The sequence below is a fragment of the Ovis aries genome, chromosome 15, assembly GCF_016772045.2.
Source record: "Ovis aries strain OAR_USU_Benz2616 breed Rambouillet chromosome 15, ARS-UI_Ramb_v3.0, whole genome shotgun sequence".
NCBI lineage: Eukaryota > Metazoa > Chordata > Mammalia > Artiodactyla > Bovidae > Ovis > Ovis aries.
The window spans coordinates 76233195-76254442 of record NC_056068.1 but is presented as its reverse complement, the minus strand read 5'-3'; the positions used below and the strand labels follow the sequence as shown (position 1 = coordinate 76254442).

General features: G+C 44.6%; 1 protein-coding gene across 36 annotated transcripts in view; it reads left to right on the top strand.

Annotated features, from left to right (window-relative positions):
- CELF1 (CUGBP Elav-like family member 1) overlaps positions 1 to 21248 on the top strand; it is a 66554-nt gene that overhangs the window by 26948 nt on the left and 18358 nt on the right. For 22 of the 36 annotated variants that reach the window (XM_060400128.1, XM_060400127.1, XM_060400126.1 and 19 more), the window contains exons 2-4: positions 10874 to 11025; positions 19084 to 19271; positions 20763 to 20845. In XM_060400128.1, coding sequence (XP_060256111.1) covers positions 10955 to 11025; positions 19084 to 19271; positions 20763 to 20845 — 342 coding nt within the window. In that variant the 5' untranslated portion in view covers positions 10874 to 10954. Of the gene's footprint in view, positions 1 to 5295; positions 5337 to 10168; positions 10293 to 10873; positions 11026 to 19083; positions 19272 to 20762; positions 20846 to 21248 lie in introns of all 36 variants that reach the window. The other 14 variants (XM_060400134.1, XM_060400131.1, XM_042233536.2 and 11 more) reach the window with 4 other exon arrangements.

The window sequence follows — 21248 nt, the reverse complement described above, 5'->3', positions numbered from 1 at the left end:
TTTCAAGCTGGAGAAAAGTTGTTGCCTCTAAAGAAAAGATGAGCCTACTGGCCAGTGGTGAAGGAGATGAGGTTGAGATCTGTTTATAAACTTCTCTCCTAGGGTCACAGAGAGGACACACACAGATGACTCAGTCAGTAAAGAATCAGAAACCCCAAACTTGAGTCTGAATCATGGAAATAGTAGCCACAGAGCAAGTGTCGTAAGGCGGGGAAATGGTTTTTATACACCCCACAGAGAAAGTGTTGAGTTTATCCCTGCTGACCAAGACAAGTCAGAACTCGGCCTGATATAGTGCAGGACCCAAGCTGTTTAACATGAAACAGTTTACTTTGTGGAAGGAGATGCTCTGGGAGTGAGGAGAGTGATGGGGGGCATTTTTTTGGTGTTTCCGTGCATCTGTTTAATTTACCTAATCGCCTCTGTTTTACAGATGAGCGAAACAGTTAGTGGTTAAATAGTTTCTCAGTCTTGTGTCCACCTATTTGCTGCTGAGTTCTTTTACAAATGTTATTTCATTGAATGCTTAGATCACTGAGGTGGGTTCTACTCACTATTGGTTGTGGCATGTGTGCCCAAGATCCTGGATTAGGATCTGGTGGCAACTGCCGTCCCCCTGCTCCAGGTTCCTGAGGGAAACAGCGGCCAATCTGGGCAAACCCCACGGGATTTAGCACTAATCCCGGTGGGGTTTTGCATCAGGAAGAGCTTGGTTAGGTAGGATAGCTCCCAGAGTTGATCCTCTCATCTGGCTGTTTGGCCTTTTAGGGTGTGGGGGTGGAAGAGCATGCAGTTTCCCAAAGCAGTGAGCCCGACGTTCTTACTGACCCAGCCACACGACAGGAGGAGAAAGACAGACAGGAGGGCACTGCCTGCAATCTAAAAAGTGACAGACAGTTTTTAAAGGAGCACAATTTTTTTAAGTCATTCCTATTATTCGTTTCCTCTTCCACTGAGAGACTTGTACAGTGACTTGGTTATGTTCTGGGCATCCATTTGGTTCCTTTTGAGGGGGGTAAAGTTAAGTTCCCTTTTACAGGTGGGGAGACTGACCCTTAAGAGATGTGAATGAACTTGATCAGAGTCACATGTCTCCTGAGTAACAGGAAGTTTTCACTCTTGCTGCTGCTAAGTCGCTGCAGTCGTGTCCGACTCTGTGTGACCCCACAGATGGCAGCCCACCAGGCTCCCCTGTCCCTGGGATTCTCAAGGCAAGAACAGTGGAGTGGGTTGCCATTTCCTTCTCCAGTGCGTGAAAAGTGAAAGTGAAGTCCATCCATGGGATTCTCCAGGCAAGAGTACTGGAGTACTCTTGCCTAACCCCAGTCAAATCTGTCAAGACCGTTGAGACTTTGGACGTTTACCTACTTACAAGATTTGCCTTAGAAAAATGGTCAGATTTGGCTTTAGGGAGCTCAGCGTTTACGCAGTCTTTTCTGTGGTTTCTGCACAGGATCTTCCTTATAGACAGCTGGAGTGAAGGAGAGGCTCTGGGAAAGATGGGACCTGGAGACTAGAATTGACGATGGGTTTCAGTGTGTCAAGGGTCCAACCGCCTCTCTTTATGTTCCATCCAGCTCCGTTATTGCCTGGATTCATGTGATCTTGAGAGTTACTGTGTTCTTTGTGCCTCATCTTGTCTGTAAATGGAGATAGAATAGGCAGGAGGATTAAGTATATAAAGGACCGAAAAGCACCGCATGGTGTACAGTAAATACTCAGAACGTGTTAACTTCTGTAATTGTAGCCTCTTGTACATGACTGGACATTTCTCCCTACTTTCTGGTGTACAGATTTTAAATACATATCCCATTGGTTTGAGGATGCACACACTTACTGCCATTGATGGCATCTTAAATTCCTTGATTTGTGATAACCTGTTAGATTCACAGAGAAAAATCTGTTCAAGAAACTATTCATCCCAAAGCTAGACATAAAATTGGTGAATTACCTATTGTTTTGAATTATCCAGGCCTGTTAATCAAATTTCCCAGGAGACCTAGGGTTACCCTGAGGGCCAGAATAGGCAAACAAGTAGGATCTGCCTTGCCTCTGTCTGTCTGCCACCTGAACAGCTTTACGTTTATGTTTATGGGGAAAACACTTCATTTAAAAACATTTCAAAAACCCCTCATCTGGATCATTGTTCTGTTCTTCTTTAGCTCCCTGCTGTATTATTAACATATTAATCATGTCCAGGTTTTGTTAAGAGCACTTGCTCACAGTGGTCAGTTAGTGAGTCATGCTGGTGAGGCTGGAGTCATGGGTTTAGGCCTCATGCAGGTCTGAGCATCCCTGAGCCTGGTGCCAGCCTCTGTACCTGGAGTCTGCCTCAGTGCACACGGTGTAAGAGCTGTTGGTGGAGATTGAGTCAGTTGACTCTCTGTCTTCCTTTGAAGGACTGTGTTCTGTTCTTCAACATACAGGCCAGCAGAAAACTCTAAGAAATAAGGTTCATTACCTTGCCTACACTATGGAAGGTGTGCAGGAGATCTGGGACCTTTCCTATCAGATCTCCCTGTGAGAGGAGATACTGTTCATTCACTCTTGCATCCTTGAAACATGTCACGATCATATAAAAGTTCCAAGATATATTCCAAAACCGAATATAAATGCATTCCAGATTGTGTGTTGTGGGATAAGTACTTTGTTTTTCAGAGTCCTCTGTCCCATTTACTTACAAAGTATAATTTTAACTCGAGCAGGTCATGCTTTGAACATGTGAATATCACAAGCAGACAGTCCTGCTTGTTTCCCTCAGTGCTGTCTTGCCCCCACCCTTGTCTGTTGCCCCCTCACCCCAACCCCACCCACCTTTTTGGTACTCCTTTTCTCCCTTGACTCTTCTTCTTTACCCCTCTTTGAGACTACTTCTGTGCCTCCGCACATGGTGATTGAGAATATGAAGGTAATGTTCATGGAAACAGACGTTGTGGAGCCCCAGGGAAGCATAGAGCAAAGGCAGGTCAGGCTTCCGCACAGCTCGCAGTGCATTTTGTTTGGTTCCCTACAGAAACGAAAGATGTAGAAAATTCAAACCTAGGGGCTTTTCTGGTGGTCAAATGGCTGGGACTCCGTGCTCCCGAGTTCGATCCCTGGTTGGGAAACTAGATTCCACTAAGAGTTCGCATGCCACAACTAAGACCCAGCACAGCCAGATAAGTGCATAAATACTAAAAGAAAGAAAGAAAAAGAATATCAGTTAAAGAAAATCCCTCAAACCTAAAGCTTTTAATTTCCGCATAGCTTTCCTGTCTCCCCAAAGCGTTTCTGCTCTTTTACAGACAAGGCAACAGAGTGCAAGAAAAGTAAAGCTGAAAGGACAAAGCTTCTCAGAGAAAACACCTTGTGAGCTCATCTTCACACTGTCCTCCTTCAAGTGATGAGGGCCTGTGTGGAGGAAGACAGTGTGTCCTTTTTTTGTGCGCTTAAGTTTCCTTTAGAAAGTCTTTGGGTGACTTAGTAGGATGGTTAATCTCCTACTTATGTGTGTGTGTTTAAATAAATAATTCCGTTTTCCTTCTCTCCTGGCTCTGCACTTAGGCGTTCCTAGTCCCTGCAGGGCTGCCGTGCTCGCTGGGGCCTTGGCGTGTGTCCTTCCTACTTTAATGTGATTGCTCCTCCTTAACAGCCCCAGCCTGCGTTTGGCTCTTTGTGTCCTGGAGGTTCCCCAGCCAGCATGCAGTGTGGGTCTGGTCTCACATGGTCACACAACAGTAGTGTTTCTCAGCTGTTCCGTGCAATATATCGGGAAACATGACTTTTATCTGGTCTTTTATCTGCCCTTTATATCTTCCAGAATCAAACTGACAAGTAGACATTAAGCTTGTTCTCTACTGTCTTAACAAGCACCCAGAGCAAGCTCAGCACAGACACTGTCCCTATACAAGTCTGTGCGGCCTGGATGGGTTCTCTGTTTATCAAGAGAGATGGACTGTGGGCTCTGAACTTAGAATTCCTCATGTATTCAGTAGATTACTTTAGCTTTTGAATTCCGAGAGTAGTCCCCACCTTGGAATGGCCATAATGATACAGGATTGAATGAGGTTTTATGAACTTCCTCTTAATAACTTTTGATGATGTAGGCAGGTCCAGGAGAGTGCTTTTAGTGTTTTTGTGTGTGTGTCTTAATGTAAACTTTACATTAAGATGGTTGGAAGCATCATTACTTGATTAGCAAAATTGGAGACTGGTTAAGTCTGTATGAAGCGTCAGTTAAGTATTCATGCACCCATTTTATGCCAGTGAAGAAATGTCTTTGAGTTCAGGGAGGGTAGGTAGAGTGCAGTGTCTCGTGGTGAGTTCTGGTTCTGGCTTTGTCTTTCAGAATTCTTCACACTTTGCAGTGTAGACTTGGTGACTCTGCAGCTCTCTGTAGCTGGGGCCAGACAGAAGTACAGCGGCAGGAGTTGTAGATGGACTTTCGTAGGAATTTGGGCAACTGTTATAGGATCAGTCTTTACTTGCAAGATTGTTCCATATGTGTAACAATGAAGTAGATTGGTGTTTTGGTTCCTCTGTTTGCGTTTACCTTCAGTTAACTTCCCCATCTTCTGGTTTTGTTTTTTTTTTTTTGGTTTCAGTGGTTCACCACTTTCCTGGGGCCATCAGTATGCATTTACAAGGCAGGAACTGCGGGTTACTTTTGAAGAGTTTTATACCTAGCACCAGCCTGTTCAGGACGATTGTTTTGGGGAAATAGCATGGCTTTGGGCTTGCCTTGTGGCTCAGCTGGTAAAGAATCGGCCTGCAATGCGAGAGACCTGGGTTCGATCCCTGGGTTGGGCAGATCCCCTGCAGAAGGGAAAGGCTACCCACTCCAGTATTCCGGCCTGGAGAATTCCATGGACTGTATAGCCCATGGGGTCGCAAAGAGTCTGACACGACTGAGCGACTGTCACTTTAACTGCTAAAAGGATTATACAGCCTTTAGCTTTGTGGTAGTTCCCACCCAAGAGCAGATGCTAAAAGTGATTGTTTCGGTGACCTAGATGTGCTGTAGTTCAATCTCATAAATTCTAGTCATTGGTTTGCTATTTGTGGTGACATTTTGGGGTAAGCATCTTTTTAATAAACCTCTTAGCACTTTAGTTCTCCATTTTTAACTAGATGGTGTTCGTAAATTAATTTGGAGGTGTTCATGTGATTGTGTGTTGTGTGCTTTCACGTTGGGAGAGGGAGTGTTTACCTTCAGTCTCGGTGACAAAGGTGCTTTTGTTTGAAAAGAAGCTATGTATCTGAAATTGTGAGAAATACAGGCATGGTCCACTTATTTTTCTCTCCTTGGTTTTTTAGAGTGAAGACAGTAGTCCAGAGAGGGAGGTGGAAAGCTACAGGTATGGGCTAACTGCTGGGTGGTTGTGCTCTGGTTAGCTTTTTAACCTTCCTTCTTGCATGAGGCCTGTTTTGCAGATGTGAAAAAATTGCCTTCAGAAAGGTGATGGCTTTTTTTCTACATTTTGGGATTAAATTTCCTGTTCCTGGGAAGCTAGATTTTTTTTTTTTCTCCTTCCCAACTTTCTCCTTAGCTGTTTACCAAGGCAGGCTTATCTCCCATTTGAACTAGCTTCTGCCTAGTTCAAATAGTTGGAGCTAGGCGGAGGGTGGAGAAGGCATGGGGAGAGAGGGAGGGCACGTATGTATATGTGTATATATCTACACACAGCAGCTGCCTGGCTGGCTTCCTTTCCCCTCTCTACTTCATAGCTGGAAAAGGATTCGTTGCTCAGTGCTGTCCGATTCTTTGCAACCCCATCAGCTGTAGCCTGCCAGGCTCCTCTGTCCATGGAATTCTCCAGCAAGAACAGTGGAGTGGATTGCCATTCCCATCTCCAGGGGATCTTCTCGACCCAGAGATCGAACCTGGATCTCGTGCATTGCAGGCAGAATCCTTACCATCTGAGCCACTTCATACTTAGAAGACCCTAAAAGTGAAAAAGTGAAGGTGCTCAGTAAGTGAAGTCCTCCCGACCGAGGGATCGAACCTGGGTCTTCTGTGTTGTGGGCAGACGCTTTACTGTCTGAGCCATGGTGGCTTATTGGAAGACCCTAAGTAAACTAGAGCAAAGATGAGGGTAAAACTCATTGAATTTCACAAAGATGATACAGCCCTCTTGGAACCAGAATTTGTTCAACATACTGATTCTTAAATCAGCACTGGAACCTAAATAAAGCTTCAGCTTACAGTATATTGTTATCAACTAACAGTTATACTTAAATTCCAGAACTAGTTGGGGACCTGAAAATATGACCTGATTTAAGGGGTGGTCACAGTTTGACAGGATGATTTATTTGGTCAGGTGTGTCCCAGAAACTCCGTGGACGTCTCTGAGCTGACACTTTTGCTGAGAAAACTAAGCATAGAAGAATGTCTTTCTGCTCCGACTTTGATGCTGACTGGGGAGGAGATAGGTGATTAAAGACAGGGAAAGGAGATAGAACACTTTTAGATTTCAAAAGTAAATATTCCTCCCTTCAGTCTTGTCCTATCTTTTTAGTGTACCATATATAATTTACAGGCAAACAGTCTTAGATGTAACAGTTACTAAACTTAGTGCTTTTGGTCTTACTGTGATTTTAGATTTGGAATAGAACTTTTTGTTTTTTAAACAATACTTCTATTCCTTCTTTAACCCCCTAATTCCTTCTTTAACCCCTCCACCCCCCTCTTCGGAATTTTTTCATTGTCTAGACTCTCATGGAAACCCAACAAAGGTTTTCTGTTTTAAGATATGCTCAACTCTCACATGTTTGCAAAAAGTCTCCCACAAAGTGAGATGTCACAGAGATGATTAGCAATTTAGGTCAGTGTATTTTTGCATATGCAAAGTACTAGCTTGGGAGTTTCAGGAGACCCACTAATTACATTAGAGGTACTAAACTTTAGAAGTGAAATTCAAGTCCAGAAAGATTTTAGGCTAAATTTTAAGTTGTTCTGGTTGGTTATTTTCAAGTAGTATCAGTTCGTTGCTTCTGAGGGGATATCCAGTCCACTTCACTGTGTTAGGTTATGACTTTTCCCTGGATTTTTGCACTTTTCCTTAAATAGACTAATGATGGAGTTTTTTTAAATAACATAGGCTCTCTTTTATAATTTAGTAGTAGGCTCTCATTTTCCCTATGCTCATATAACCAGACTTCACATTTTTGCCTTTTAAAACACATTTAGGTTATTGAGATGGAAGTATAAAATTCCTTCACCTGTCATTGAACTCCTGGTTACATCAGTCAAGATCGACAGCCTGACATTTGCACGTTCCATGTGGGCTTTTTTGCTTAACTATACTTTGCTTTTTCTTTTGACTAATTGAATGCTGTGATTCTAGCATTTCTGTCTTCTAATCTGGTTTTTGAGCTGTTTATTCCCTTCTGATGCTCTAAATGCAGGGTGCGCTGCTCTTTCGAGGGTGTCCTAGATCCTCTGGTAGTATCCACAGGGTTCCATAGGAACACAGGGCAGAGCACCTGAGGGATTCAGGAAGGCTTCCTAGGAGAGATGATGTGTGTGTGCGTGGGTGCATGCGTGTATGTCCTAAGGGATTCAGGAAGGCTTCCTAGGAGAGAGGTGTGTGTGTGTGTGTGTGCATGCGTGTGTGTGTGTGTGCATGCGTGTGTGTGTGCCCTAAGGGATTCAGGAAGGCTTCCTAGGAGAGGTGTGTGTGTGTGTGTGCCCTAAGGGATTCAGGAAGGCTTCCTAGGAGAGAGGTGTGTGTGTGTGTGTGTGTGTGTGTGTGTGTGTGCCCTAAGGGATTCAGGAAGGCTTCCTAGGAGAGATGTGTGTGTGTGTGTGCCCTAAGGGATTCAGGAAGGCTTCCTAGGAGAGAGGTGTGTGTGTGTGTGCCCTAAGGGATTCAGGAAGGCTTCCTAGGAGAGATGTGTGTGTGTGTGTGCCCTAAGGGATTCAGGAAGGCTTCCTAGGAGAGATGTGTGTGTGTGTGTGTGTGCCCTAAGGGATTCAGGAAGGCTTCCTAGGAGAGAGGTGTGTGTGTGCGTGCGTGCACGCGTGTGTGCCCTAAGGGACTCAGGAAGGCTTCCTAGGAGAGAGGTGTGTGTGTGTGCGCGTGTGCATGCGTGCATGTCTGTGCGCACATGCGTGTGCGCGCTGTGTCCGACTCTTTACGACCCTCTGGACTGTAGCTCGCCAGGCTCCTCTGTCCATGGGATTCTCCAGGCAGGAATAGTGGGGTGGGTTGCCATGCCCTTCTCCAGGGGAACCTTCCCGACCCAGGGATCGAACTCACGTCTCCTGCCTGCGTCTCCTGCATTGGCAGGTGGATTCTTCACCACTGAGCCACCTGGGAAAACCCCAATATCTTATCCTCTGATCATTTTTAATGATTTGGGTTCTTACTGTTGTAACAGATAACAGACAGACTGCTCCTACCCTCACGTAATCAAGCCTTGAATTATTGCCCTTAGGAAAAAAGAGAATATTCAAGGCAAAGAAAACTGAGACAGCCAACCAGGGGAAGAAGAGGAAACCATGCATGTAAATTCACAGACGTGGTTAAAGAGAGACTGAGGGAAGGTTAGGGCCTTCTGTTGCAGTGGACCCTGGATTTTAGGCCTAGGCTGTGTTTCTGATTAAGAACTTTTAAACAACTGCTTACGGATAGTTTGCTATGAATAACTTTTAATTCCCCTTTTTAATTTCCCTCTGACAGCTGCATTTTTGTATTTCCATAATTGTTTTTATCGTCACTTTGTGACCCTTTTCTAAAATGGAGTGACTTGTGATTAATTTCCGTTCTTTCTTTTCCTACAAGCATGTTGAATTTAATTATACCGAGATAATTCTTGTGACCTGTTTAAAGAGAATTCCCCCTCCCCCCATGTAATAACATTTCCACCTTGTAGGTTTTTAAAACATTGCAGCCTTATCCATCATAAAATGAATTTTTTAAAACGTTACAACCTTTGACTCGGTAAAAATTACTATGAGGAGTACACATCCTTTGATACACTGGCCAGTACTCTCATTATAGTTGTGATTCTGATTAAAATAGAGATGTAGTTAGGAGTCATGCATTTTTGGTGAATAATAAAAGCATAGCAACCAGTGGACTTCGTGAAAACTTGATTCATTTTTAAAGGAATCCTGGAACTAGAAAATCTAATTTGATTAACTGATCTCACACAGTTACTCCTTAGTCAGGTGCTTCCCTATAGGAAGAGGCGTGTGATCAGTTCCAGTGCTCTTAGAAACGGACCAGACAGGCCAGTCGCTCCGCCAGCTCCAGCTGGGGCTGCCTGCTTTCTCTCGGGCAGTCGGGCTCCGCGAGCTCTGGGTGCCGGTTGCAGGCTCCTCACTGGCAGCCTGGTTCTGCTTCCTCTGTTAATAGGGTGGCAGAGAGCTCCTGTCACTTCTGTCTCTCTAGGAGATCGGGTAGGCCAGGGTCTCTGACAGAGCGGAAAGAGCAGTTACCTACTATTTTAGTTCTAAATTTTGGGTGGTTGTGTCTGGATATTGGACAGAAGACACAGCTTTTACCTTTCTCAGTTAGATGTAGACAGGTGTCAGCAGACTGGAACATTTAGACCTGTGCCGTGACATAACTGCCTTTCATTATTTTTTGTTTTAACGTCATCCTGTATCTTTAGTTCATTTGTTTACCTCTTTACATAACTTCTTTTTTTCAAAGTTCCCTATATTGTGATCTGAGCTTGAGTGAAGTGAAACCTTTGAGGTAAGGCAACCCTAATGGTAAAAATGGAAAGAAGTCCTGTGAAATTTGGGAGCCTTCAGAGATAGTTTTAGAGTCACTGCCTAAATATTGAAATGCCACCATTTGTTGTTTGGAGGGATGTGGAGCTAAATTGAGAATGAGAGTACCACATCTGCCTTGACTGCTAAGTTTATCTATCTCTGCTGCTCACCCATAATGGAATTTTTATGTGTGCATTCATTAATCTTGGTTTTAGGAACAGTTTAAAAGAGGGCAGACAGTGAAGAGGCTTGGTCTGCGTTCCTCTCTCCTTTAAGTATTTGAGCGTTCGTCCCTGGTAGGCCCCAGGTCGTCTTCACTATCATCACTGTGGTGGCTTTTGTTTGTTTTTCTTTTGTTTCTCTAGAAAGGTTAATACTGAATAAACTGTTTCTTAGTACTCTGTCAAGAGGCAGAATATACTATTTTTATTTTTTGTTTTTTAAATTTTCTGACAAATTAAGATTCAGAGTTCCTAAGGAAGTTTTGCCTTGTGCTCCCTAAGTGAATGCCGCCGCAGCAGCACTTTTTAAAGCCCTTCACTGCGATAAAGATCATCAAGAAAGCAAAGTTGGTCCAGCGCAGAAGGTAATATTAATATAAGAGCAATATGTTTCTGGTGGCCAGTTCTTCAGCCAGCTTGCCTCTGGCCTGCTTCTGATGGGTGGTCTGAACCATTTAAGGAACTCCTTAAATGACTCTTTGGAGGTTAGTTTGGAACCCAAACAGTGCGTTCATTCCAAGGCTAACCCACCCAGTTCTTTCTAAAACGTTTTCAGACTACATGATGTGAACCGCGCCCCCCTCTTCCTTGTGCTCAGGTAGTTCAAGGTTGGGGGGTTCCTCAGAAGCTGCTCGGCAGGGAGCAGTTTGGAAGATGGAAGCAAGTCTGTGTCTCTTCTGCTCTGTTAGCCGCTGCTCTCTTCATGGGTCTGACACTGTTTATCTGACAGTGCGCTTAGTACTGCTTCGCCAGGGAAAATCACACAAAACCAGCCTGGCGCATCAGCACTTCCATTGTGTGCGGGGCTGAGCCTCCCTCCACATGCTCACACCCCCTGTTTAATCCCCTGCTCCCTGCCCCTTCCCCAGTCCTGCCTGCTTCTGTGGCACTCACTGCTGGCGTCCCTGAGCTCCTGTTTCCACTTTGTGTTTTTTGTGGGGCCCAGGAAGCTAAAGCTGTGTATATTTGTGGATCAGACAAGTGCAGCAAGTTAATATCGTTGGCTTCTGAAGGGGAGAGTGAGGTGATGGCTGCGTTTAAATTGGATTTCCTTCCAGAAATGATGGTGGATCATTGCTCTTTGAATTCCAGTCCTGTGTAAGTATTTTTGTTGTCTAATATTTATCATAAGTAGAGGACTTGGGCTGTTTTCTTTGTTACTTGATAAAATGAGTCCCTTTGCTTAAAAGAGGGAAGAAAAAGACTGGGTGAGGAAGCCAAAGTCCACACTATTGTTATTTTCCTATTGTAGTCTGATTCTCTCATTACTGCTGACTTCCTGTAGCTGTAACTAAGTTTTGTACGTAAGGATGCATTTGATGTGTGACCAGCAGCGTCAGCTCAAGTGTGCTGGGCTTAGTTCCTTCTGTAGTTTTCCTATCTGATAGATTCTAAGGTATTTTTTTAAACCTTAGATTTATTGCTTTGGGTTGGGTACACAATTTCAGATCATCTTTTGGGAAGCTATTTATTTATGTATGTTTTATTTCTAATGATCTAATTTTTATACTCATATCACAGAGTGATAGCTAGGGTGTATTTAGCAGTGTATACAGAATACTGTATTGATGTGTAAACTAACCCTGAATCTTGACCCTCCCCCCCACCAACTAATTGAACACTCAACACACTGTGTGGTTTTGGGGACATCAGATGTGCCCCACCCCAAGGACGGCAAACTGAATTAATCTCAATTGGCCAATTGCCTAAATAAATTTTGAACGTAAAAAGTGAGAAGCCTAATCAGTTTGCGTTATTGTTCACCGTTGTATGCAACTAAAATGCCAGCCTGGCTCTGAGTTGTACCTGTAGGGAGCCTGAATTCTGGGCTCTGTATTCAAGAGCACACTTCTAACCCTTGATTTGAGTTACTTTCACCGGGCTTCAGAGTACCTTGTAACCTAAATGAAGGAGACTTAAGTCATTCAAAGCCAAGAATATTAAATGGTAGAATACCCCCTAGATCACAGGGGGAGTGCAAGTCTTTGACATTAGGCCTCAGTGTGCAGATCTGCCTTGGGATTTGGTGTAACAAGTGTGGTGGTAGCAGATTCTCAACAGTTCTTTGTGGGGTAGTTTTGGGGGCCTCAAACAGAGTTGGCTCGCTCATTTGAAACGGGTCCTGCGCCTTCTCTGTAGTCTCCAAAATAATGGTAATTTAGAAGTGTCTTTTTATGAGAGTTCTCTTCACTGCTAAAATAAAACTTTAGCAGTAGATTACAGGTGAAATCACAGTGAATGCTGTCATAAAAACTTACTGTATAATAAAAATATTCCCACATACCAGATGGACGATCCCTAGAGTTAGCTGTCTCCCGTTGTCTGTGCATTGCCGTTGCCTGGTGTTCAGTCCTCCGATCCAGTGCTCTTCCTCAGCCTGTTTCCTCATCTTCTACTAGGTCGGCCTAATTCAGTATCCCATGAGATCTGGATCATGGACCACTCTGTAAAAGTCACCTGGAATTAAAAATGCAGGTTCTGGACCCACGCGCTGATAATTCTCATGCTAGAATGGGCCCAAGAATCTATTTTAATAGTGTCCCATGTGGTTTTTATGTACACTGAAATATGAAAACTAATGGACTTAGTACAGTGCTCATTCTGAGTAGAAGAGAGTACTTTGTTAACATTATTATTTTTTTCCAAGAGCATTTGCTTTTGTTTTCATCATCCATCTTCACAGAAACTTTGTGAGGTTAATTGGGCATAGGCTATTGCCCCTGTTTTACAGATGAGAAACCCAGCTGAGAGAGGCTATGGCTGACTGAACTGAGGACAGTTGGTATCAACCTTGGGCCTAAAATACAAGTTTGATGGTAGCCTCTTTGTTCTTTGCCTGCTGGACTTGGCTTCCTCGGGTGCCACTAAGCAGTTGTCACCCGCTCTTCTCATGACTGCAAGCCCTCTGGCCCACTCGCAGGGGCACCACACGAGTGGAAAGAAGAAGGTTCTGGAGAATGGTGGGTGCTTGCCACCTCTTGGATTCTCAGCTCTTCTTTTCACTCAGATTGCTTTAGCAGTCGGCTTGATACCACTGGTTTTCTCTCTGAAGCGACACTGCCTGGGAGTACGACCTAGCAATGTATCTGTTCTGCAGTTTCAAATTACAGCAGACAAAAATTGCTGCAGGAGCTGTGGAAGGGCTGCGGGGGCCCGCTCTCTAGCTCCCTTTCTTGTTTATGGAAAGAGGTGTTGCCGATACCTACTCTGTGTAATAGAGGAACGGAAGCTGAGGGGCACTTGGCTTGCGCCCTGGGACAGAGGTGTTCTCTAGGCTGGGTCATGTCTCAGCCCGGACCTCTTAGCGTCCCTGTTGTTTAAGGGGGCACTGGTGTGCTTCTCTGATCCTCAGGTCTTCATGACTGTCCCCTGATGTCCCTTGAGTTCTGTGTACCTAGTCTCGTTCCCCTAGAGAACAGCTGGTAAGTAACTTAGGCCAGTGTTTCTGGGTCCTCTTCATGCTGATGTTCTTCTGTGCACATTGTGAGCCAGAGGACCAGGTCAGGGTCACGGGTGTCTGGAGACTAGGATGCAGCAAGTGTTTGTGCCTGCTGGCGAGGTAGACGGAGTAGTAAGTGTGTGAAATTTTTCTGCTTGTATAATGAACAAATGGAGGTCACCAGGTAATAAGAAGGGAAGAGGGGAAAAAGTGAGTGAGTAAAGATTTTGGAAATGATTTTTGAACAGTTGTGAAGGTAGTATTTGCCAGCTGATTTGGCTACAAGGAACAGATTCCACTCAAGCTAGTATATATGAAAGGCTCTTCCTGTAAGGACGCAATGGGCTGGACTATAATATATCAGGAACTCTACCCCTCAAAGACGCGAAAACTCCAGCTTTTGGAGCCAGGGCACACGTTCGGCTGTCTGCATGTGCCTCTGCTGTCCATCTCCTGGGTGGTTTTGGTTGCAGTGTGACTTGGCTTTGCCATTGCATTTCCAGGATGTCTTGACACCGCCCGTGCCCCCCCTCCCCCTACCATGCAGGTATAATTAACACGACACAAAGTTTACCCTTTTAAAGTGCACAGTATCCGTGATTTTTTAATTGATTTTTTACTATATCCATAAAGTTCTGTGATTATTACCACTGTCTAATAACAACTTTTTCATCACCCCCAAAAGAAACCCTGTACCCTTCAGTGAGCATGCCCTCCCTTTCTCCCCGCCTCTAGTTCCCATTCCCAGGCAACCACTAGCCTGCTTCCTGTCTCCATAGGTTTGCCCATTCGTTTCACAGATGTAGAATCACGCAATATGTCACTTTTTGTGATTGCTTGATGTTTTCAAGCTTCAGCTGTATTGTAGCATGACTCCGGTTCTTTCTTGCCACTGCCCTTTCATCTGAGCTTAGCTCAAGCTGTCCTGAGTTGCAGCTTTTCCTCTTGCAAGTTCATCACTGACTGCCTGTTTCTGTCAGTGGGTTCTAGGTTCTGCAGAGCAGTCCTGGGCAGCAGAACTTGCTGTGACGTTAGAAATGTTCTTCTGAGTAGTCCCTGCTGGTCCAGTACTTAGGACTCCAGGCTTTCACTCCTGAGATGCTGGGTTCAACCCCTGGTGAGGGAACTAAGATCCTGCAAGCCGCACAGCATGTCCCCACCCCCCAGAAAAGTCTTCTGTCTCTGATATCCTGTGTAGTCGACACTAGTCACATGTGGCTAGTGCCAGTTGAGAAGCTGGATTTTAAAAATTAAATAGTCACACGTGGCTGGTGGCTGTTGTCTTGCTCAGGGCACCTATAGGGTCTTGCCTAGCTGGCCTGTGCTTCTGTTTTAAGCATAGGGCACAGTCTTGGGTTTCTAGCCAGCCGGTGGACCATCTTGTTAGGTTAGGATCCGCCTCCTGGTCTCGTCATCAGGGGCCAAGGGATGGGAAAAAAAGTAGAACAGAACATTAACTCTGCCCTCTGAGCTGGGAAGTTTTGATAGGAAAAGGTGAAGACAGGGGTTAAGAGTTTTGAATGGAAATGTACTTTGGCGACACAGCTCTTCAGTTCCCCGCCCCGTCTCTTCCAGATTGGTTATTTCCCTTTTCTGTGGCGGGTTCCATCGGGAATCAGGTAGACAAGACAGCCTCTTGTCCTGATCCCTCCTAGTTTCTCGTTCTTAATGAGTCGCGAGTTGCTGCCAGAGCCAGAAAGATAAAAAGAAGCGGATACCATGCCTCTTTCCTGAGATGCTGGCTGCCTTCTCGTCTCCCTTCTTCCCCTGTTGCCGTGGGCCTGCTCTTCCCTATTCCACGCCACTCCCCGGTCAGCACTCCACTGGCTGGCAGTGCTCCCACAGAAGATGAGGAGGCGTCTCCACTGACCGGCCTCTTCGGAATGACAGGGACGTCATAGATGACTTCTCCAGGGAGTTTGTTGAATTCACTGATTCTTGAATGAATGCAATAAATATTTTTAATTTATGATTACTGACTCTGAGGAGCTCTCCATCAATGGGCAGGTGAGACACAAATTTGAGAATGTAGTAGGTGATGTGCAGAGTAAAGGCCATACCTGGATATTGTGGGATCCTTGGCATGTCACGCTGGGAGTCTCGTCCCCAGGTGACTTTTTTATGTAGTGGTTACTTCTAAGGACAAGTATGTGTCCTTCTAAGGACTAGAAGTATGTGTGGAAGGTTGAGAATGGAAGAGCATTGTTGATCATCTCTTCAGACACAGTAACAGTTGATGATGAAGTTTGTGACTGCTTACTACATACATATGTGGTTGCTTTTCTCTTTTTTATCTCTAGCTGATACTGGCACTTACCTTTCTAATTGTATCTTCGTGTGCTCCAGAGAAATACCCCGTGTTTTCCTTATTCACTGATGCATACCACATCTTGAGCTCCCCTTGTAGCTCACTCAGTTGGTAAAGAATCTGCCAGCAGTGCAGGAGACCTGGGTTCGATCCCTGGGTTGAAAAGATCCCCTGGAGAAGGAAATGGCAACCCACTCCAGTGTTCTTGCCTGGAGAATCCCATGGACAGAGGAGTCTGGTAGGTTCCCAGTCCATGGGGTTGCAAGAGTCAGACACGGCTTAGCAACTAAAGCACCACTGCCACACCACGTCTAACGCTGTGCTTGCGCTGTGTGAAGAAGAAGAGCTCAGTAGTAATGGGAGGAAGAAGTCAGTCAGTCCATAACTCCAGCTGGATGATGTCCACTGCATCTTGAGCGCGGCCTGATCATTTGCTGTGCTCTAGAAGTGCTTCTCAAACTGGTGAAGGACCATGTCCCATCCTCCCTCCACCCAGCTTGTAAAATACAATAAGATAATTTCATAGAAAAACAAAATAATGAGGTAAAGGCTTACATTTTGCATATCTTTTTAATATTCAGTTAACCATATGTAAAATTATGGAGTGTGGTTCTTGTAAAAGTTTCTGATGGTTAAGTTTAAAGATTGCCCAAAGTTCTTAGGGGAGTCTTCTGGTTCTTGGATAGGTATACTCAGGGGGAAGGGTGATTCAGGCAGAAGGTGGACATGAAATGAGCGGGGTTTGGAGAGTAAAGAGAAAAAGGAAAGGCACTTGTCTGGAATGCTGAATCTCCACTGAACTTTTGGATAAATCACAAATCATATAGATCGACTACATTTATGCTTTTGCACTAAAAAGCAATGTAAAAACTTAGAAGTGGTACACAGATACAGAAGGAGGGGACAAACTGAGAGCCTCCAATGTTACACAAGCTAATGGGCTCCTGCCTCTTCAGAAATAGCTCTCTGCTTCTTTATGGTCAAAACATTCTAAGCACCATTTATTTGGGTGCTATGTTAACCCTCCCTGGAATAGAAATGTGATTAAAAATTAGCAACATTTTAATAAAATATTAAAGTGAAAGTAAAGTCGCTTAGTCGTGTCCGACTCTTTGCAACCCCATGAACGGTAGCCTACCAGGCTCCACAGTCCATGGGATTTTCCAGGCAAGAATACTGGAGTGGGCTGCCATTTCCTTCTCCAGGGGAACTTCCCAACCCAGGGATCGAACCCGGGTCTCCTGCATTGCAGACAGACACTTAACCGTCTGAACCAAGTGGTAATTAAAGTTGTGGAGCACGGGTGGTAGGAAGTGATTCCCATTTTCTCACTGGTCATAGGACTTTAAAAAAAAATTCATGATAGAATGATTTCTGTTACAACATTGGGATTAATCTTTTAGAAGTAGCTATATTTCTGCAGCAACTTGCCAAACGTGGTTTTAAATTAAAAGGGAAAACCAGTAAAACAGTATATTCCAAAATGCTTAAAAGGGGGGGGGAGGTAGATTATTCCTATGACAGTCAAATAGTCACAGGAGAGAATACCTGCTCTCTGGTCTGTGAGTCCTTTGTGCACAGCATTCATTTTTATCAGGCTTAGGTGCTTAAATGAAATTGTTGAGAACAAGAAGTGCTTCCCACCCCACATCTGGGTAGTTACTTTGAACCAGGCACCAGTCCCAGGTGTGACTATAAGAATATGAAACGAAGCCGCTTCTGCCCTCGAGGAGCTCTCAGTCTTGCTGGGAGAGGTAGCTGGAGCCGGAGCGTGCTAAGAGCTGTTCAGTCCTGTAACCGAGCTGGAAATTTGGTGCTGCGTGAGTCTTGATGGAGCTGACTAGTTAACCTGGGGGAGAGTGTGGGGAACCCTCATAGACAAAGCAACAGGGATTGGTTGATATGAGGTTTATCTTACGCTTTTTGATGTTTAGCACCTAGACATGAAAATAGCCCTGTGTTCAGTTACAAGAGGTGTAGAGATTAGAGGATGAGCTGCTAGATTCAGCATTCTCGAGGATTTGTAATTGCCAGTCAGAAGGCAGCAGTGTGAGAAAACGCGCTGCTGCTAAGTCGCGCCAGTCGTGTCCGACTCCGTGCGACCCCATAGACGGCAGCCCACCAGGCTCCCAGTCCCTGGGATTCTCCAGGCAAGAACACTGGAGTGGGTTGCCATTTCCTTCTCCAGTGAATGAAAGTGAAAAGTGAAAGCGAAGTCGCTCAGTCGTGCCGACTCTTAGCGACCCCATGGACTGCAGCCCACCAGGCTCCTCCATCCATGGGATTCGCCAGGCAAGAGTACTGGAGTGGGGTGCCATTGCCTTCTCCTGGTGACAAAACTGGTGACAAAACTGTTTTTCTTTTAAAGAAAAGTGGTGTTTTATTTGAGGTTGAACATTAGAAAGAATGCATGAAAGAAAGAAAGACACATTCGAACATGGTGATGTAATTTCTGGATTTATCAAACACTGACAAAAGTTAACCATGCTAACTATTTGGAATGTCAGGTGTTACTAGTTTGGATAAATGCTCAGAATAAGATTGTGAAAAGGTGGTAGGAGAAGCACTTTGATTCATTCTGAATGGAAACATTTAATAGTGTAAGCGTTTCCCCCATGGTTCTTGACAGTGGCAGGGGTAGGAGTGAAGGCATTTAAACAGGAGTGTTACAGGTTTGGTGTGATCAGATTCGAGGAATTTGTGGACATTATAACAGTTAGAGTTGGTAAGGGAATTAACTGGTAAAATCTTGGAGAAATAGCAGCAAATCGGATTACTTAGAAACAGAAGACCCTAGAATGATGACATCGTTGTTTATATAACAATCGTTTGTAAAAGTTTAAGAGGTTTTATTTTGTTTTGATTGGAGGGCCTCACTCAAGAGTACCAGGATTATGCATGAGACAGCAACACCCAAAGATTAATGTTCTAGTCAGTTCTTAGGCCTTGGAAGTCCTGTGCTTCTGTTCTGACATCTACTGAGAGAAAACTTTTCACCCATCATTGTGTAGATTGAGAATCCTGAATCCTACCCATAAGCAGTAGTCTTTTGTGATTTTGTGGACATTTTATAAAATTTTATTAGCTCTACTTAAAAATGATTAAAGCTTTCTTTAGGAACTTTACCTCTTAAGTTCTGAGACTTCTCTAGCTAGACAAGGAATGACTGGCGTTCGTTTCATGCGTTAAAGCCCAGGGCACCCTAATCAGAGTGGTGCCTTTAGTCTGGGGTCAGATGGAAGGGGTGGCATAGTGCGGGGCGGCTGGGGGCCCTGGTAGATTGAATGTAAGTAGTGAAAAGAAGTAGGCTTTTCCCCCTTACTTCTTCAGGAAGTAGTTGAGACTTTTAAAGAAAGGAACTTTCTCTTAGAAACAACATGGATACATAATAGAAATCCGTTTTATGCAGCTCAAAGAAAATGAACGGCACCCTGGACCACCCAGATCAACCGGATCTTGATGCCATCAAGATGTTTGTGGGCCAGGTTCCAAGGACCTGGTCTGAGAAGGACTTGAGGGAACTGTTTGAACAGTATGGTGCTGTCTATGAAATCAATGTCCTAAGGGATAGGAGCCAAAACCCTCCACAGAGCAAAGGTAAGGAAGGGCCTTGGGTTTATGTGTATTTGCAGTCACGCGCATGCTCTGTCTCGTTGCCAGAATGCACTTGTGGTCATGGCGGGGGGATCTGACTGTCTTTTTGTTGCAGCTATATCTCCCAGTGCAAACTCGTTTAATGGCTTAAAAATAAAAGAAAATCCTCATGAGTGACATCATGAGGATAATTTGTAAGTTGGATCTTGGGCAGTCATTTTCAAGATCTGTAAAGTCAAGAGACAGACTCCTGTGAGTGTCTCATTTGACCTTGGTAATGGAATGACAGAAATAAAGTTGAAGTAAACCCACCACGTAGGGGGTTTTTAGTATTTTAGCTAGGGTAAGTGAAAAGGGGAAGACTGTCCAGGTACTCGTGGGCTTTTGTTGGTGTTACAGAGGCCTTCTGGGATGGCTTAGCAACTAGGAGGGGCTTGTTTATAGATCACCTGGTTGTTATAGCCTACAAAATGAACAGGGGAAGGAAGGCAAGCTGCCTCTGGAAATACCCAGCAGAGGAGAGGGTTTATAGGACTGATAGTAGATCAGGTGTTAGCTTTGCCCCTAGACACATGCAGATATACACTTGTTTTCCCAGATAACCCATTTCAGAGTGATTTTCTATGGAAGCTGTCCTATAGTACAGAGGTAAGCAGGCGTGATTGTCGTGCTTAAACCAGCTTAATAGCGAAGGGTCTAGAGCTGAGGAATTATTTTTTCTTTGTGGCGTAGTTAGCCAAAAGTAAAAGGTATTATAGTTTCCGAAAATGACTGTCAGTGTAATATACAGTAATTTAAAATCTTAATTGCAGGGTGATTTTAAAAGAAATCTATATCATATCTTATGGGACTGCGGGCCTAAGATTTACAAAACATACTTATGCCCTCCCATCCCCAGTAAAAACACAGAGCACAGAGTCCCAAGGTCTCCTCAGTCAAGTGCTGTTGGACATGTAATTATATTTGATGAGACCCAAGAGTCCAAGAAATAGATACTAAGAGAGCCTTGCGCTTAAGTCATTTTATAATTTAATAAGTGATGATTATGTTAAGGCATATGGTAGAAGCTGGCTGCAGTGTAAGGCCTGTTCTGAGAAAGGAGGAGTTGTAGACCACAGGCTGTAAGAGGGCGAGGCTGAGTCTTTGTGCCCAGCGCACTGCCTGGGCAGTGGAGGGCGGGCTGAATGGCGTGGTTCTGTGACCTTTGTAAGGACAGCCATCTTGCCAGCGAAGTTACAGGAGCAGCTAAAGAAGAAGACAACCAGGTGACGATAGCAATAAAGAAAATGGTAGAAAATCTTTTTTTTTTTTTCTCTTCCTTGTTAGATTTTCTCCATCTCCCTCCCTCCCCTCTCGCCACCCACCCACCCACCCATTTGAATAAACCCAGCCCTGGCTTTTGACTTTCAATGTATCCCTGGAGGAGGGAGTGCTCTCGTAAATTATCTCCTTTCAAAGGACTGGTTTGATTTCATTAAGTATTGTTTATTGCAGGGTGCTGTTTTGTTACATTTTACACCCGAAAAGCTGCATTAGAAGCTCAGAACGCTCTTCACAACATGAAGGTCCTCCCAGGGGTAAGAAACTTCTACTAGTAAGTGGAACCGCGGTGGCTTTGACGTGTGGAGCACACTTATGGGGGGAACGGGGTGACTGCCACAGCAACTGATGCAAAGGAGGAATAAAGGGAATGTTTCAAAGAAGATAGATTGAAAGTGATTCTCAGCCGAGAGAATTTTGACTTGTTGACTCACATTCTATTTTGAGGTTCTGCTGAGGAGAGATAATGAGGCAGGCGTGAGTTCAGAGACAGTTCTTCCTTTCTTTGGTGCGTCGGGTCTCGGTTGGTTGCGTCATTGCAGCGTACGGACCCTAGTTGTGGCGCATGGGGTTAGTTGCTCCAGGGCATGTGGGATCTTAGTTCCCTGATCAGCAGTTGAACCCACGTCCCCTGCATTGCAAGGTGGATTCTTAGCCACT